General features: G+C 36.4%; 1 protein-coding gene across 5 annotated transcripts in view; it reads left to right on the top strand.

The window, feature by feature from the left end:
* The window catches only part of CCDC91 (coiled-coil domain containing 91), a 161,852-nt gene that overhangs the window by 68,529 nt on the left and 73,468 nt on the right, over positions 1 to 19,855 (top strand). For all 5 annotated transcript variants that reach the window (XM_050915090.1, XM_050915087.1, XM_050915088.1 and 2 more), the window contains exon 7: positions 9,167 to 9,244. In XM_050915090.1, the coding sequence (XP_050771047.1) occupies positions 9,167 to 9,244 (78 nt within the window). The remainder of the gene's footprint in view (positions 1 to 9,166; positions 9,245 to 19,855) is intronic.

The following is a 19,855-nucleotide window of genomic DNA, read 5'->3' as shown; positions in this document are numbered from 1 at the left end:
GATAAGATTCCCCTGAGCCTTCCCTTCTCCAGGCTAAACAGTCCCAGCTCTCTCAGTCTCTCCTCATGTAAAAGATACTCCAGTCCCATCATCATCCTTGTGACCCTTTGTTGGACTCTCTCCGGTATGTCCATGTGTTTTTTGTACTGGGAGCCCCAGAGCTTGACACAGTACTCCAGGTATGGCCTCACCAGTGCTGAGTAGAGGGGAAGGATCACCTCCCTCAACCTGGGGGCAATACTTTGCCTAATGCCGCCCAGGATACCGTTGGCCTTCTTTGTGGCGAAGGCACATTGCTGGCTCACGTTCAGCTTCTTGTCCACTGGGACCCCTCAGGTCCTTTTCTGCAAAGCTGCTTTCCAAATGGGTGGACCTTAGCATATACTGGTGCATGGAGTCGTTCCTTCCCAGGTACAGAACTTTGCACTTCCCGTTGTTGAATTTCACAAGGTTCCTGCCAGGCTGTTTCTCCAACTGCCAAGTCCCTCTGGATGGCAGCTTGACTGTCTGGCATATCAGCCATTCCTTCCAGTTTGGTGTCATCTGCAAACTTGCTGAGGGTACACTCTGCCCCATCATCCAGATCATTAATGAAGGTATTAAACAAGATCAGACCCAACATTTGCCTCTGGGGTACACCACTAGTTTCTGGCCTCCAGCTATAGACTTCATGCCACTGATTGCCACCCTCTGTGCCTGGTGGTTCAGCCAGTTTTCAATCCACCTCACTTTCTGCTTTTCCAGCCCACACTTCAACAGCTTCTCTATGAGAATCTTACAGGAGACAGTGTCACAGACCTTACTGGAGTTTAGGTAGACAATATCCACTGCTTTCCCCTCGTCTACCAAGCCAGTCATTTCACTGTAGAAGGTGATTAAGTTGGTCAAGCATGACTTCCCCTTGGTGAAGCCATGCTGACTACTCCTGGTGACTTTCTTGTCCTTCCTGTGCCTGGAGATGGTTTCCGGGATTAGCTGCTCCATCACCTTCCCAGGTATTGAGGTGAGGCTGACCAGCCTGTAGTTCCTTGGGTCTTTCTTCCTGCCCTTTTTGAAGACAGGAGTGACATTTTCTTACCTCCAGTCCTCAGACACTTCTCCCAATCGCCATGATCAGTCTAAGAGTGTTGAGAGGGCCTCACAATGACATCAGCCAGCTCCCTCAGCACTTGTGGGTGCATCCCATCAGGCCTCATGGACTTAATTATGTCCAGTTTGCTTAAGTATTTCCTGACATGATCCTCTTCCGCTAAGGGTAAGTCGTCCTTGCTCCAGACTTTCAGCTGGTCTCTGGGATTCCTGAAGGCTGGTCTTGCTAGTAAAGGCATTCAGTACCTCAGCGTTTTCTGTGTCCTCTGTGACCAGGTCCACCATCTCCTTCAGCAGTGGGCCCACATTTTCCTTAGCCTTCCTTTTGTCTTTTCTACTTATAGAAGCCCTTCTTGTTGTCTTTGACGTCCCTTGCCAGATTCAATTCCAGCTGGGCTTTGGCTTTCCTTACCTCATCCCTGCATGCTCGGACAATGTCACTGTATTCCTGCCAGGTTACATGTCCTTGCTTCCAACCTGTGTATACTTCCTGTTTTGATTTTGAGTTTTGCCAGGAGCTCCTTGTTCATCCACGCAGGCCTCCTGGCAGTTTTGCTTGACTTCCTACTCGTTGGGTTAACCTAATCTTCTGCAGTCTTTTTTTGTCCCTTTGCAGTCTGCAGGTCAGTTTCCTACCTAGAGAAAGAAGGAAAACTCTCCTTGTATATTTTTTCATACATGTTTATATATAGTAATATAGTATACTATAGTAGAGTAATACATAAATACTACTACATTTTAAATATATGTAGTATATAAAATTGTGTTGGGCATTATAACTGGCTTCAGTATCAGTAGCTATTGATGACAGCTGGCAACCCTTTCCCAGTTAATATTTTGTTCTTTATGAACAATGGTGGAATTTAATTTAATCTGAAGACTGATGCTCTTGAGATAAGACATGAGCATGTCCTAATGAAGATAAGAATTCCTTTCATGCTTACTGTGGTGTTTAATGGAAGCATTCTCTTTTGTCAGCTTCCCTAGGATTGCTCTCCTGTTTGCTCTTTCTTCTTTGCTTTCTCTTGCTATTATTTCACATCATTTAGATTATGTGGGGAAGTAGGAAAGCATCAGTGGTATAAGATGCCCTGGCACAGTTGTAGCCCTATCCCAAAGAAGTAACTATCTATATAATGTTTTAGAAATCTGAAGGCAGTCAGAGAAGGCTTCCTGAGCCAAATGTACTGTGCTATTTACCATATCATACAGTTTTGCTAGCAAAATGTATATTACTACTAAGAACACTTAATATTAATTAACAGATTGCTCTATGTGTGCGTTAGCTCTTGTTTTTCTTGTTAAACGTCCTCCTCAGTGGAAAGTCTCTGTATATACATCCTGTAGAATAAATCTGCAGATACAAACTGTAGTTGTTCTTCACACAATATTAATGTCTTTGTATTGGGTCTGGCTGAGATGAAGTTAATTTTCCCCATACCAGCCCTCATAGTGCTGTGCTCTGTATTGGTAGCTAGAAGGGTGTTGATAACACACCAGTGTTTTGGCTACTGCTTAGCAGTGCTCGCACAGCATCAAGGCTGTCTCTCCAACATTCCCCTGCCTCACCAGTAGGCTGGGGGTGGGCAAGATCTTGGGAGGGGACATAGCTAGAACAGCTGACCAAAACTGACCAAAGGGGTATTCCATACCATATGACGTCTGCTCAGTAATAAAAGCTAGGAGAAAGGAGGAGGAAGAGGGGGCATTCGTTATTTATGTTTGTCTTCCAGAGCCACCGGTCCATGTACTGAAGCCCTGCTTCCAGGGAAGTGGCTGGACATCACCTGCTGATGGGAAGTAGAGAATAAAATCTTTTGTTTTCCTCTGCTTTCGCGTGTGACCTTTGCCTTTGCCTTTGCTTTTGCTTTATTAAACTGTCCTTATCTTGACCCACAAGCCTTTTGTTATATTTTCTCTCCCCTGTCCAGTTGAGGAGAGGGGAGTGATAGAGCAGCTTTGGTGGACACCTGTCATCCAGCCAGGATCAACCCACCACACTTAAATGTGACGGGGTAGAGATGCATGTTATACGCTGCAAATACTTGAAGAGTTTAGTTACATGTGGTATGGGAACTATAATTATGCTTCAGTTTTGGGCATGTACAGGCTCTTCCATACTATTTCCTTTACATAGTTTTTCACATTTAATCAGTCATAATGTCTCCCAGCAGACTGGTCCGTTCACACTCACTCAGTTCTGGCTCAGCTCAGTTCTAACTCAGCAGGAAATGTCCTCACCACTATATTAGGAAATTGCTCATGAAAATTTGTTTGCTACCTCACTTCATTATTCACTTCAAAGTCTTCTATTGTTCTATACTCCAGGTAGGAATGATATTTACTTGTATAAAATAAACGATAGTATGTTTTTGGTTCCTGTGGTGGGCTTAAGGTTCCGCATACTGCATGGGTTTTTTGTTATATAGGGAAATCTGAAATCTTTCTTTCCTTCATATAAAAATGTTTATCCTTATCTTTAGGTTCTCAGCTGTATCTTTCACTAGAATGTTGGTGATATGACCAAGTGAAAGTACTTGCTTTGGTATAAGACCTGGAGGCACTCCTGTGTCTTAGTTCTGGAGAGCTCACATTCTTATTTCGCATGAACAGAAATAGTGACCAATCTGTATTTTATATACAATAGCACACTCTAGTGTGTATATTAATTAGTCATTATGAACTGATTCTCATCATGTTTAACTCAATTTTTCAGTGATTTAGTTCTGTTGTATTTAGTAATATTACTTTTTCTCTATACTTGGGTGAATTGGAGGAAATTTACATCTTCAAATGAGAAGTTACCACTTTCTTAACAGAATCATTATGATACTAAATGTTATTTATTATTTTTTTAAATGATGCTTTGAAAGAAAAAAAGAGCTGATAATTTTTGTGTAGAGGAAAATCTTGATGTAATGGAGGAATTGAGTCCAATATGAAGAGTCTTAATGATGTAATTGCATACGGCAAAACTGTGTAAGATGGATTTGAAATTTGTCTTCTAATTTAGTTGCCTGCAGGGAACTACAGTTTGCCTTTTTGCATTAGTACAGATATTAGGAGGGAAGAGAGTACATCACTTTCTAAGATGTTGGCTCGGACTTGCAGCTAATTCTGAAGATACCACAGCCTTACAGAAGATAGGCAGTCATCAACTCAAATAACTGGCTTGCATGTTATATATAGTAATATAAGACTCTTAACAGGTGTTACAGAAACATTTGTAGAGTTAAAACGTGGGTGCTTTGTGTTAACTTACCATTTTATTGGCATGTTTTTCCTGACTCTTTTTTAAACAAGGTTTATGAATAAGTAATGTAAAATGTAAAAAGCACATAATATCAGTTGACCCCAAAATACAGGATTTTATTTTATGGAGCATATTTGATTATTTGTGAAAGTGGGCAAAAATTTGGGATCTCTTCCTGAACTGATTTTATTTCTTCTATCATTTTTTTTCCCCCACATATAAATGTGATCTCATAGTGCTTCTTTGCAGTACTGGCTTTTGCTTTATCTGTGTATTACTGGTCTGAACTTTTTTTAATGTTATAAATTGTGATTATTGATAACCTAATAAAAAAAGAGGAAGAATTAAATTAAGTTTCCTTTGCTTTGATCACAAGAGAAAAATCAGTGGGGAAAAAAAATACCTGTGGAGAAAATGTCATAAATTCAAGAGGCATGATATAAATTAATTTCTTCAGTTATTTTAAAAAACTTTGGGGTTTTTTTTGGAGTTAGGTATGCCCGCTGTAGAACTGGGATTGTGAAATTATTATGGTGTTTACTGTTGTGGGCTGATTATTATCAAAAGATATTTTGATATGCAGCCATTTGCTTCCTTTTCAGGTGGCTGTGTTTGGTGGCCCTAATTTGCAGTATCAAGTCTCTTTTTGATGCTGTTTTTGATACGTGTTAGGAGCACTGACACAAAATTTTTCTGAGCATCCACTTTTGATAATGAGAATAATTGCATTTGCTTTGAATTAGATGAGAAGGAAGTGAGACAGCAAGTGCCTCTTTCTTCCCTTCTTGTATATGCTTTCACTTATTGCTGTTACAACGTGTGACGTGTAGGCATGCCAGAGTGGAAGGTTAGTAGGGAATCTGTGCAGAGTCTGTGGGTGGCATGCATTTTTCCCCAACAATTCAAGACAGTCTGCCACTTAAAAAGTTAGCAGAAAAATGTATCAACTTAAAGGTAAGTAAATATAATGAAATAAAATAAGTTTGAGGTCTTTACCTTCTCTTCTTCCCCCTTCAGATCTCACAAATAGTCTTATCGCGGATCTTACATAGTACTCTGAGAGGTGTTACCCTTACACTTCCCAGTATGCGCAAACACATGCCCTGCATTTCTGTCAAAATGTCAGATGTCAGCAAAGAAACCTGTTTAAACTGTTATGCTAATAATGGTTCACTTGGACTGAAATGATTTAGGAAGCAATTCAGCTAAAAGATCTAAAAAGAGCTAACGCAGTTGGCAGGCAGTGACAAGCAACTGGATGGTGGGTGGTCAGTAACCTTGCCTGCTGTCACAGCCATGTCAGAAGGCTTCTCTGCCCAGCGGTGTCCTTGGGAACTGCACCTCTCAGAAGCTCACCAGGCATTTTGATCCGTCTGCCTCTGCAGTGGTTTGATTGACAGGGGCCTAACAAAAGAAGAGTCTGGAGTCACTTGGATTTTAGATTGTAAGAAAACTTTCAAAGTTCTATCCCATTTTCTCATCCTTATCGTTAAAGTTTTATTTGACTTATTTCTGAAGGCACATACATTTGGTAGCATTAAAGCATGTATTCTTATGCATAAATTGTTTGCAATGACATGTTTCCTCATATAAGAGTCACTAAATGGAAAAAATTGAAACATTGATAACCATTGAGCAATGAAATGCCTGTTACTTTCATACTGTGTCCATACAGAATGCCTCATGTTCTCTGGAATGATCATCAAGATTTTGACCACAAAATAAAATAAACCCCTCTGTCTTCCAAGTTTACGTTTAATTACTGTGAGTGTTCTGATGTGAGATTCTGTCCATCACAAGGCACAAGAGGAGGGGGTGAAAGTCCTCTGAAGATGATTTTACTTAAATTTCAAATTTTTCAACTCATGTTTGATTCCTTTCTTAAAATCATTTATTAAGTAAAGGAAGGGAATAACAACGTTTTTTAAAAACCTCTCTCAAGTCATGCAAACCATGCAGGAGAATTCTACAAGAGCCAGAAAACACAAAATTCTTCTCTCTTTGATAGGAAATCTGAAGATTACATTTTAATTTCAGGTCTACACCATTCAGAACTTCTCATAGAGCTTCCCTTTTCTTTCTTACAAGCAGAGTAATAATTCTAAGAGTAGTTAAGTCACTTCATTAAACTCATTTTCCTATGGAAAGTGCATATTTTATCGAGGATTTGTGAAGAACTGACATGACCATTGTTCACCAAATGAGTATGCTGCTGTTCTTGGAACATTTCTGTTGTGTTCATAGCCAAATCATGAAACTCAGGAACTTTGATGTATCTTCATTGTTAGACAGTAAATCAATGCATACGCTTCCAAAATGTGTTACTTTGACTTTGTGTCTTCTCTTTATCGGATATTACGAGCACCAAGCACACACTCCTTTGAGTGATGTATCTATAAGATTTTGAAACAGTATTTTACAGACTTCCAGAAGAAAAGGCTAGCCATCATCAAAAGAATTGAAATGCACCCTTACAAGTTAAAAGAAATAAACTTACAGGCCTGCTGTCTTAGCTGAAAAATCTTGCAAATAGACACAGAAAAAAAGGCAGTGTAGTGTTCATCAGACTGGATGAAGCCCTTACTTGGAAGGAGCATTGCAAAGTGACCTTAAACTTTTCGTCTGTGTGCTTGTAATAAAGGCCTTTCATTCTCTCTTCTGCCTCTGTTGTAGAAATTGATTGCTAGACCTGACACAAGCAAAACTGATACCTTGCTATTAGTTCTTTACTGATGACTCTTTTCCTTTACTTTAGGAAATAGTTTAAGAAAGTAAGTACTCTAAAATATGTTGGATGGAATCTTCATGTTGGTAGTTATACCTTGGTGTTGATGCTTCAACTTGTGTTACCAGTTTGCATTTAGTACAGTGACTTTGAACAACTCACTAATGCTGAAAAACTTGAGAGATTTATTGTAAGAGGACAAACTGTATTTTTTGCTTTGTGTCTTGATTTGCGTGGTAATGCTAGTGAGAGGCACTGTACTTTTACCAGAATGAAATATGTTACTTCCTCGATCAACACAGTTGATCCACTATGTCTCATCGTTGCGTTCAAGGTAGTTCTGACAGATCTTAGATGGAAATCTTACTGTTTCAGCTCTTCTCATTTAAAGGCTTTTCTCAACATGGAATGCTTTCTCTTCAGTTTTGGTTTTGTTGCTTTGCTTTTTTTCTAGCTAGAATAATTAGTGACCATTAACTTCCTCTTTCTATATAATTCTTTTTTCATATTTGTGAGTCCAGGATATGCTACTATAGTAATTACATTTTTCTCATTCCCCCCCGCCCCGTTCACTTTTCACAGGAAACATATTAATGATTTGTGAAGTTTTGGAATTAAGCACTGGATCACATTTTTCCTCCTTATACCAATTCTGTAGTTTTGTACTGTAAAAATATTTCTAGCACTTTTTTTTTTTACATATATAACATCTGAGTTTAACTAGTTTGTGGTGTCAATGGTACCTATGCATCACAATGTGATTAAACTGATGTACCCAGATGTTGTGCATTGTTATCTGATGTAGTAGTTTATTTACATGTCAAAATATTTCTGTCTTCAATTCTTCTGCTTCATATCAATTGTTCTTGCAGGACTTCACAACAAAACACAGTTCTATTCAAGAGAATCTGAATGTCTCATTATATGTGGGCCAATGATAAGAAGTTTGTATAGCTATAATTTCAAACTTTTTGCTGAGATGACCCTTTCAGGAGAAAGGAACTGAATGACAAAGCAGAAACCTCTAATCAAATATAGAGTTACAAGCTGATTATTTTTAATAGTGTTATATGGCCTTTCATAATAAAATTGAACATACTTTGTTAGACACTAGTTTTTGCTTGTTTGTAACATACAGATTTTAGAAAATGTAGAATTGTATTAATTAATTTCCACTTGAATTCCATCAAAAAAAGCAATAAATATGTACTGTAAGTTGTGTATAGTTTTGCCCCGTAATCACTGCAAGGTAATATTTGTGATGAATGTCTTTCTGTTTTCTGCACGTTTTCCAAGGTGATTTAAAGCACCTATGACCTGCTGTACTAGCTGATTTAAGAACAGATCCCTGAAGCAAAGAATGAGGGAGGAGGGAAAGTTTTTCATCTTATTACTAACTGGTGATTTGAAAAAGTGGTGCTGCTCATTGATAAGCATGAAATGCTGATGTGAATCTAATGAGGTGTTCACATTACAGACTCAGATAGCAAACTATAGGTGAGCATTTTTATGTAAAGGCAAAAATATTAGAATGTGCCTGTCCATGTTATTTTTACATAATACTGTGAATAAAATAAAAAATAAAGAGTAGAGCTTTATTTGAAAAACATATTCAGGATGTCTTATGCAAAAACACTTTCTTGGTAACCTTAAGAATAAAAAAAGATAAAAAAGGAGCTATGTAATAAGTAGAAGGGTGTGTTCTTCTGAGGAAGCTGAATCTGTTACTGGTCTATTTCAACATTTTTATTAATATAGGCAGTAAATAACATTTACTAGGAGAGTGATTTGGAAGTCCTGCCATCCACAGGTATACCAAGAAACCAGAAAAATCAGAGTAACAAAGAAAATATTAAAAAAAGTTGGAGAACCATTTAGAATTATCTGGGGACTAATAAAGTAAAATTAAGAAATAAAAATAAGTTTAATACTAGAACCAACTTGAATTGAGCATATATATAATATCTAAAGAGCCAAGATGTGTGCATTTCTTCATGAAAGATACCAAAAATGAGGAAAATAATTGGTCTTACTCTCCTAATTAAAATTGTTATGTCAGGTGCCTATGTTGTATATAATCTTTCCATGTTTTTGTACAGGAAAAGCATAAGCAGGAGTTAGAAGACATGAGAAAAGCTGGACATGAAGCCTTGAGTATTATTGTTGAAGAATTCAAGGTAAATGAGTTGCCAAGATAACACAATTTCCAAATAATATTATTGTAATAGTATATAAGTATGCACTACATGCAGTCTTCTTCAGTACTGCTTGTTCTGGTTGCTCAACCTCTTTCACTTTAAGACTGTCTTTTTTGTTGCTTCCAATTTAGACTGTTTGGCCTGAAATTTTGCATGACATGTTTTCTCACTCTGCACTTTGGGAAACTTCAGATAAAGTAGGTTAGCCATTTTCAGTAATTGAACTTAAAACCAGAACAAAACAAAAATGCTCAGTTAATTGTGGTAAACTTTGGGTTTGATTATTTATCAAATATCCACATTTTGGACCTCCTCAGTCTCAACAAACCGCACTTGCAGGAAAGCAGCCTCACAGAGCAATTCAGCAGGTTTTTATCTGCACAGCACTAAAAGAAGGAGTTATGGATGAAATAAGGCTGAATCTGTAATTCTTCTCTCATGTTTTTGCTAGTTCCTCTCAGCTGATAAGATGAAAAAACTGGATGTTACTATGGAGGATAAATCTGTGTCTTTTGTACTGTTGTGGAAACTTTCTAGTAAGAAATGCACAGAGGACAAAAACTGAATCAAGTTAGGGGAAGGAGTAGGTAAAGCTAAGAATTCTAATTAGACTTAAAGAGGTAAAGAAGATCTGACGGGGGGGGAAAAAACTGATAATGGGAAATGGAAAAAAGGCTGGTTTTGAGAATGAGAAGGGAGACATAAGACCTGGTGGGCAACAGTGAGCTGGGAACACAAATCTGACAATGTAGTTAGTGAAGGGAAAGTTCAAATTGTAAGTGCTCAGCAACAGTAATTTGTGACCAAGGAATGATCTGGCATGGAGGGCAAGAAGGCCCAACTGCAGAATGGTTTAAACTTGCTGGAAGCAGGAATGCCAGAGACAGAAGGACTCCATGTAAGGGAGTGAGGTTTCCCTTGGTAAAGAGAGAAGAAATGTCACAGCGTTGTCTTGTAGCAATCCATCCTGGAATGTGAGTGCTCAGGGGCCACTTTTGATAAACAGAGCTGAGGCTGGGGGATGAACTGAACACTGGGCTAAGGTGCCCCATGCTGATGCTCACATGATTGTTGCTGGTGCAAGTGTATGTAAGGAATTGTTTCATGTTGCATCTTTGCAGACTCCTTGTAGAGCTGCTTATGGAGGTAGGACTGTCCAATCCATTGTTCATTAAATCTTTCTATGTTTAAGCACAAACATGTTTAATTTGCCTCGAAGGGTATGATAAAAATTCCTCAGGGCTTAGGGAGGGTAGGCAGGTTGGTTGGTTTGTTTTCAGCAAATACCCAAAACTTACGTGCAATGTGTGTTTCTTTCTGGTGGTGTCAGGATCTGCAGCTCAAGGAGAGCTATCTGTGCCAGATTCCAAGTCTGCTCCAAAATATGGGATCTTAATGTTATGCAAAACTTTTTTTTTTTTTAAATTAGGTTCTATGGGGCTTATAGACTCTGTTCCTCACGTGTAAGGTAGGCCTACCAAGTTCCCAGTCTGAGAGAGCACCACTCTGTAGGGGACCTGATGATGCTTTTAGGAACCTCTGCTTGAAGGCAGCCCATGTCGTAGGCTGCAGAAAAGTATAAAGTAATTCTAGTCATTGTACATGTTTGCAACAACTCATAATAAGAAAGCCTTTTAATAATTTTGCTAATAACTGTTAGTAGTGTTCTAGCTAATATTGAAATTGGACTATCTGTAGTAATATGTCTGTGTCCATCAATACAATTTATATTAATTTTATCTAAAGGGAACCTATCCAGAAAAAAGTTTCAAAAGTTTTCATTCCTGAGAGAAGTTAAGCATGGCCACTTGTGATGTCCTGTTTCTCCATACCTCCCTCATTTCAATTCTGGAAGAGAATTATTGCGTTTCTTTTCCCTTACTTCTTTGAGGACCACTTTGCAATAGAAGTTCTCAAATGGGAATTTTCTTCGGACTGTCCCACTTTGAATGGGCCACTGAACATGTTGCGTATCAGCATTTTTCATTTCTGTTTTGTGCTAGATGTGTATAAAATATCTGGCTGCTTCTATGTGAGCTTATATTTTGAAAACCCAGTGAGCTATTGGTAATTGCTGTGCTTATGTTTCCTCTTTTTTATTTCTGAAAATATAAACAAATTGTGAAATGCAACAATTTTATTGTATTGAATGAAAGTTCTGTATGTTTTCTAGACATGATTTTTCACCATCTTAATGCTTTTGTGTGAGCTAACGGAGAGGTTTGCATGGATGATATTGTCCCTTTTAAGGAATAATTTCTTCATGTGTAGTTGGGTAAAGGAATATACTAATGTGCCATATTGATTTTTTGAAAACTATTTTACCAGTCAACAGCAGCTGGGAAGATCTGATATACCATCTGGAAAAGAAGATTTATGTTTATCAATTTCTATGATTTGGCACAAAAGATTAGGGATTTAATTGAATACTGTGATTCTCAGCAATATTTATATTTAACATATTATTTCTCATAGACTGTTTATATTCAAGTTATATAAAGACATTCTTTAATACCAGGGAAGCATGGCATGAATTTACTTCATACAAGTCTTCATGTTGCCTCATGTGGTTAGTTGCCATATTTTGGTCAATGAGATCACAGTACTCTGAGGAGAAATAACATCGGATATGCCAGCCTCCGAGTAAAATACTGCAAGCAACCTTGTCTGCAAACATGCAGCAAGTATTCTTCAGGGTAGCGGGAAAAATAAAAAAAGTTTGTTAGGTTTAAAAAAAATCAAACTTTTTTTGGTTGTTGGTTTATAGCTTAAAAACCTTTTAAGAAACCCTTTGCCATGTACTTAAAAAAAAAAAAGGAATAACAGTGAATCATCAGAGGATTCAGTGAAGGCAAAAACTGTTCTGTAGTTTTGTTTGAGCAAATAATCTCATGGATTCTTTAGAAATGTTAATTCATGGTTAATATTTCAATATGGAACAGGGTTAGGATTTTTTTTTTCTTAAGTAAATTAATCAAATGTGACTTTGTAATTGTAAAAGTAATATTTTACATCTTGGGGAGTTTTTAACTACTCATGTCTTTAGGAATTTATTACATTTATCAGACATGTTGGGAGTTAGTAGTCAGATAACCAAATAAGGAGTCCTACATTTGTTTAAGAATGTAAAGTAAATCTGATTAGTCCTTTTAGTGAAATACAGAATTGTGGAATTCCTTGACTCTCTTAATTCACTTACGATTAGCCATGCTTAATTTTGTGCTGAAATATGTCGTCTTTATTGAAGACTGTGTTACACTAATACGTATCATTTATATGCAGAAGTGATTTCCATTTTCAGTAGATTTTGTAAGTACTATCTAATTAATCCCCAAATTACCTTGAATGTGGAAATTCACCTAAGCAAGTCTACTGAATTGTTTAAAAGGCATAGGAAGGAAAATCTTTCTTGTGATGAATACAGTCCTATTTTGCATTCCTTGGGTTTTAATAAAATGAACTGGTGCAGATTATTCCAATCAAGTGCTTGCTCATGGCCCAAATTAGGTTCTGTTGCAGTCGTGACTGTTGGAATTATGACTAATCCTCTCTGATACCAGCCAATTATAATTTTGTAACGCCACTCCAAGCAGAGTTGTAGCATGAGTGAATTTAATGCCCATCATTGGTTGTTTAAGGATAGCTATGTAAAGATTATGAACCATTCATCCATTAGCCCCAGAAAATAATCCCCAGAATCCGTCAAGCCCCAAATCCCCTAAATTAGGCATTGAAACTCTGGGTTGAACAACAATGAAAAAGAGTTGACTACTTGCCTTTTCTGTATTCTCGGCATATGTAAGTCTTCCTACTGGTAGATTTGTGAAAGTGCCTTTCTTTTGACATACAAAGGAAAAGAGAGTTGCGATTTTTTCCACTTCTGTCTACAAGGTCATCAAGTTAGTAACCAAAAGCTCACATTTTTCTTACATTTAGAGCTAATTATTGCTCCTTGCAGACTTACTGTAGCAGACTTTGTTGTTGTTGTATTTTTCTATGCTTGAAAATGGGTTACACTTTCTGATAATCACTCTCCTGTATTTTGGGGAATTATTTGTTGTAAAAGGGACAATATTTCTCCACGTTGATCTTTCATTATTATGTTATCCCTAGGCAGACCAGGCATTCAAGTTTAAGACCAAACCCTCTCAATTCCTACCCCTGTTGTGAGTGGTCCTTTTTAATATGACAACAGTGTCAAAAATGGAGCTTACACAAGAAGTCAAATGCTGAATGATCTAATTTCAAGGACCTGTATATACCAAAGCCCTTAGAATTATTGCAGTTGTCTTTGGAATATTAGCTTGCCAAATGTGCTGGGAAACCTATTAACAGAGACCATTAGGCACTTTGTAGCACAACCCTCAAAAACCTTGGCCATTGTTAAGCGTCTCACATTCTTATCTTCCTTTCAACAAATAAACCATCTACAACACAGTATGAAATTTGTATTAAAAAACATGGGAAAACAAATTAAAAATGAACTTAGTGTTCTGTGTAGGCCAAGTTTCCCCTTATGTTTACCTAATTTTGTTTAATTTCTGTCTTTCACGTCATTATTTTTTTAAACTTTTATCCCTCGTAATTGACTACAGTAAAGAAAAGTAAATGTAGATCTTGGAAATCATGCTTGTGGGATCATGTCACATTTTCAGATATTTACCGCAAGCAACATAAGGATTTTTTCTCTGCTTGTTTAATCAATCTTTTGTTCTGAAATTGTCATAGTTCTGTAAATAGACGAGTTAAGATTTTTTAATCTGTTTTGTTTATATTTCTCACCGTATAAAATATCCTCTAATGTGAGCTTTAAAGAATATGAGGTTACAGGCAGGTGTATTTATTTGATGGTATTTATTTATATAATAAATAAAAGGTGTTTCCTTTTATGGAAATTAATGTCAAGATACAAAGTCCTTTCCAGCCCTTCCTACAGTGAGAGTTTTGTCTATCAGTCTTCAGTGTTAGGTGGTTGGGTTTTTTCAGCTTTCCAGAACATAAGGACAGACAGATTTGCAAAGTACGGGATATGTGGGGGCCATCAGATTTTTTTTTTTTTAAATATTTGTGTCAATAATAGACCTCTGAACTGAAAGGTTACCCTCTAATAAACAAATGAAAATTTAAAAGATTTCATTACAAAAGAAGTTAATCTAGAATCAGGATATCTTTTTTTTAGACATAGTTTATCCCTAGTGAGGAGGGAAAACTCTTGAAATGCGGCCAGTTCTCAGCTCTTTAAAACCCCAGCTTAGCTTATTAAGTTTCCAAGATGACATACTGGCTCAGAAAGGCCTGACACATGAAGAAAAGGATAAATTCAAAAGTTGTTGCAAGGGCTTGTATTTCACTTCCAACTTCTATACTTGTCCATGTGTAAGTTGCACTAGAATTCAAGCGGGCCTTGAATATAATACAGTATTGTTTTTTGTCATGAAGAGCTGATGGCTAGAAAAGGAGAGATTCCTTGTCATTTTTACAGTATAGGAGTACTCATGTACAACAGTGATGCTACTATTAAAATCTTTCTACAGAATTCTGATAAAAGCAAGGTACAATCAAGTCTCAATCTTCCAAAGATCTGGCTATCAAAAATATTTTATTATTGATTAAAGCATCTTGATATTTTAAAAGTAATTGTAAAAATTACAAGATATCTCTCCCTCCCTTTTTAGTAAGGATGACTTTTTATATGTGATTCTGACTATAGAACAATAAATACAGTGTTAAATATTATAATAATTGAAAGGTTGGATTAAAAGTGAGTTTACAGTTTGTTTCTGGCAAGAGTCTGGGAGAACAATGTTTTGTGGAAAATAAATCATTTAAGCTTCCATGCCAGTAAAACTGAGATACCTAGGTAAACTGAGCATAGTATTCAAACTGTAAGTTGTTGATCATTACTGATATACCAAAAGCAGTTGAAAATGAAACTGAAGTTGTTATACCACTTCACAAAAACCACATTGCTCTGTTCTTGTATTTGATGCAAATATCTTTTACATTATGTCTTTGAAACACCTAAAATTCAGTTCACACTGTAAACAGGACAGTGGTTAATGAAACCATGAAGCTTCTTCGTACCCTGATGCACATCAAAATGTGTTGACCTTTTTGTAAAGAATAACTTATGAGAAGAATTTTCCACAGAAAATACTTTTTTACTTGATATGTAAAATTTCACAGCACGAGCTCTGTTTAAAGCTTTGGTAGCACACTATGACTACGAGTGGAAACAATTCAGGAAATTCAACTCAACATTTTGTTTTACTTCATTTAGAACCTACTTCATTGTAAATTGCAAGTTGACTCTGACCTAAGCAGGAGTTTAATTGCTTTCATTTTGGTTAATATTCACTTGTACAAAAAACCGCTTTATTCCATAGCACCTAAATGGACATATTTCATTTTCACTTAAAGGGAGGCTCACCTGAAAATAGCCTGATCTTGAAAATATACAGTATCTTGGGCTGAAGTGCATAAGTTGGATTCTGTTGAAAAAGACGTTTTCAAAAATCTTTTGAAGAGTTTTATTTATATAGTATGTGTACTAGCTAATAACAGAGTTATAACACAACCAGTCAAATAGTACGTTTTATTGAGTTAATATATCTTCTCTAAGGGTCAGGAAAGAATTTTGATTGTGTCCTCTGCTCTGTTTTATCATTCAACGATTGGCTAATTATATTTTACCCTTAAATAAAGTAGTAGAAATTAGCAGTAGAAAAGTAGTAGAAATGGTGGAGACAGGATGCTGAATTAGGTAAATCATTGTCTAATACTATGAAGCATAGAAATTCTTATGTACTGTTGCTGAAGCTAATGCTGGTATTTAATATAGTTCATATGTTTGAAGTGGTATGGTAACTATACTTTTCACTAGGTAGCTTTATTTTTAAAGATGACTTGTTTTGGACATCCTGACTCAGCAATTTTGAATTAAAGATGATGTTTGATATACTGGCTTGTATTTAGTTACTTAAGCAAGTTAATGATGCTTGAGCAGGGGAAAGGATATTGAGAGGATATTGCTTGAGCAGAGAGGATATTCTTTTGGATTGACTAAGGGTTTTGATGCAGTGCTTTTAAGTAACATTATAGAACATAATGCAGCAGCCTGTACATCATGATGCATGTTTCATACTGATGTTTCATGTGAGTTGGTTTAACATTTTCAAACAATACTACACATCTGAGAAGTCTGTTTTTTGCATGGATTGGAATTGCTTTTATTCTGTTTTTCAGAAGAGATGAGAGGGGATAATAAACTCTGCTCTGCTTTTCCTCTTGCCTTTTTTTTTTTTTCCTGACTAGTTTTTTCCTCCCATAAAAAGAGGGAGTTGAGAGAAAAAGATTTGGTAATTTGTTACTGTTAGGGAATTTGGGATGAATTTGAGGGTAACAGTCTATATTTTGGCTATATAATTCAAGAAGAATTCCCATAAATTCTAGCTTTTGGCCATACAATAAATCCTGTTCTGGGCAAGCAGCTGTGGTTTCTATTGCCAATAGAATGAAGACAGTATGCGCTAGGGCTGGGCAAATAGGTTTGCATTAAAAATGGGTCGGAGTGTCTGTGCTATGGTTTTGGCAAAACAATAATCATTGCACTTTTGCCTTTCCAAGGATGAGGATGGATTTTAGAAAGCATCTAATACTCTATACATAACACAACCTGTAGAAATAAAGGATAAAATTTTGTGATCATTTATATTTTCTGATTTTTAAATTTTTCTTCTCAGATTGGGTACAGTACAGTTTTTTCAATCTCTAGTCTATATGCAGTGATGCAGTTCTCTAGTGTTCCTACCGTACATGTAGTGTGCTGTCAGTTAGACTCCAGGACTACTTAATTCTCTGACCATTGCTAAAGTATGCAATAGAGTAATTAAGATGTGTATTCCCTTAAGGACACCCCAAGGTGATTATGGATAAAGTTCTTATGAAGTTTGGATCTAGTTTCAACTCAGGGTCTTCCGAAGTTATTCTAATGTATGAAACTTAAAGCTAAGGTTAGCTCTTAAACAAGGGACTAATTTACTTAGTTTTGTTTTGTTTTGGTAAAAGTCCTATTTATAAAATTAAGATGGATTCACTTTTAATCTTTCTGCAAACTAATTTAAAAATGTTTTGTACTGTCATTTAAATATGTGAAGGTTTTGATAACGGTTTGAGGAAATAATGGTTTCTGTGATTTTTATAAGCATTCATATATAAAACTAAAATGGGTATGAAGACTCTTTAGAGAATTTGTTCTTAAGGGGTTTCATTCTCTTTGTTCTGTCAGAAGCCACCAAGCATTTTTGGTTAGTGACGGAAAAGTAGGATCAATTCTCTGATAGCTTTTTTTGGATTAGGAGAGAGATGAGAAAGGAGGGAAGAAGCAGGATTTCTTGAATGGTTTGGAATATTTCTGATAGTTTAAGCTTCAGAAGAAGACTTGCTTTGCTGTCATTGTCATCCTGCAAGTCCTGTTATTTGGAGCAGCCACACCGTATATAGTTACTGTTAAATGTAAGCATGCATGTTACTCCTTAGCTTTCCCATTAACCATGTGAATTTGTTCTTTAAAAACCTCCACAAAGTTGTTCATGTATATATGTCCAGAAACAACGAACAGAAAACATAACAGTTTGGTGATGGAGTATAATGTGCATTGGGAATATGAATTATTCCAAGTGGCAAAATAGCAAGTAGAAGATAGAACTCCCAAATGAATTGTAGTATTTAAACTACCTTATCATACAACTAAACCATATAGTTTACAGACACCAGAACATGTTCCACCCTCCACTGCAAGGTTCTGCAAGGTTATTTTGTTATTCCTTGCACCATAAAGGCTGCTTTACTGGCAAGAATCTAGAGACACGGATATTAGAATAAGAACTATAATCAACAAATCTTTGAAATTTTAGAGCTTAGAATTTGGCTTCATCTGTAGTGGTTCAAGAGCCATTGCCCTATTCTCTGGGAAAGGAAAATCAGGACTGAGGCAGAGTGCAGACTCCTAATTTTCCTTTTTGGTTAAATTCCACTGGTTTTAGTCCTGATAAGATGAGAGGAGCATATGATGATTTCTTTCATTTGTTTTTGAAAGGAAGAAAATACAACTGTACATCAGACTGTAATCCATCTGATACCTGATTGATTTTGGAAAGGGACCTAAAGGTTTGCTATTCCATATCTGACTCTGATAGTTTCTTGTCACTTCTTTGAGTCATCTTAAGTTCCTATACTGAAACTGACAATACTGAAACTGACAATACTGAGCTAGGTTAATTGTTAAAATAGGAGGTATTTTATTCTTGTCCCAGGTTTTTTTGACCAAATAAAACCCACTGGATACCTTAAGTCCATGTAATTTTTGGAATAATTCTGGTTTTAGAGGAATTAAATATAGATGTGTTAATTTGGCACCCTTTTCTTCCCCTAATAACTTTCTCAGTGCTACTTTCTACTATCATTTTCTTTTTCTGATCTACGAGCCAAAACAGATATAGATTAAAGTCTAAAGCTTAATACGTGACCGAATTTTAGCTTTGATTAGCTAAGAAGATTATGCCGAGTTGAAAATGAATTATAACTGAACCAAATTTAGTAAAACAATGTCAGTGTAGACATTAATTCTTGGTTTTCTCTGTTAATGTTTTTTTGCTCAGTTTAGTAATGGTAAAAGTGTATTATGAGATATGGGGAAGAAGGAAATGTTAAAAGGCCATGTATATAAGTTTGTCTGATTACTTGGAGCTGTGGTGATATTTTTCGTTTTCTTTTCAGGAGTCAGAGGACAGATGTTACTATTCTTATTTTATTATACCTAAATATACTTTGATTATTTCGTACATAAGCCTTGTAAATTCTGTCTTTGATTAGTGGAAAGGCATCAGTTCAAATGATGATGTACTTACGATCATAACTATGGTTATACAGCCACTATAGTGGCTGCAGTTCATTCTTATATTCATGCATGGCTTTGTACTTGAATTTTAAGCAAACTGCTTTAAGTAGTTTTTTATCTAAGGTACCACAGTCCTTTAAACTGTTCCCTGATACAACAACTTACGTAAGTGATTGGGAGGCAGAAGATTTTTTGAAAGCCAAGGAAGTTACAAATGGGAAAACAAGATCTAGTAACTGCCTGAAAAAGATGACTGTTTATTTGGCTTTAGTAAAGACCTAAAAGGCGACCTCACTTATGGTTAAAGACAGATGTAGTTAGGGTTTGTGAAGTGTGTTGTGCTGAGGAAGGAGGGGAAAAAAAAAAAGCCAAAAAGAAGTAAAGACTAGTTAAAAAATATAAAGAAATCTTGAAAATCTGAACTCACCACTTCCTTTATGACTATAACAAGTGTAGACTGAGGCAACAAATGTGATAGGAGTGTAGAAACAGATCCACATCAAGACTGACGTCTCTTGCCATCACAGTCCTGAAACTGGCTATTGGTACAGGATGACCCTTGCCACCCTGTGTCAAGGAAGTTCATTGCACAATATATAGAAGAAGAAATGAATTACCAAGAGCACCCATATTGAAATCCTACCCTTTGACTTCATGCAACAGATGCCATAGGCTACATTCTGCTGTAACCT

This window comes from Gymnogyps californianus, chromosome 1, assembly GCF_018139145.2.
Source record: "Gymnogyps californianus isolate 813 chromosome 1, ASM1813914v2, whole genome shotgun sequence".
Taxonomy (NCBI): domain Eukaryota; kingdom Metazoa; phylum Chordata; class Aves; order Accipitriformes; family Cathartidae; genus Gymnogyps; species Gymnogyps californianus.
This window is presented reverse-complemented; position numbering and strand designations above follow the sequence as displayed.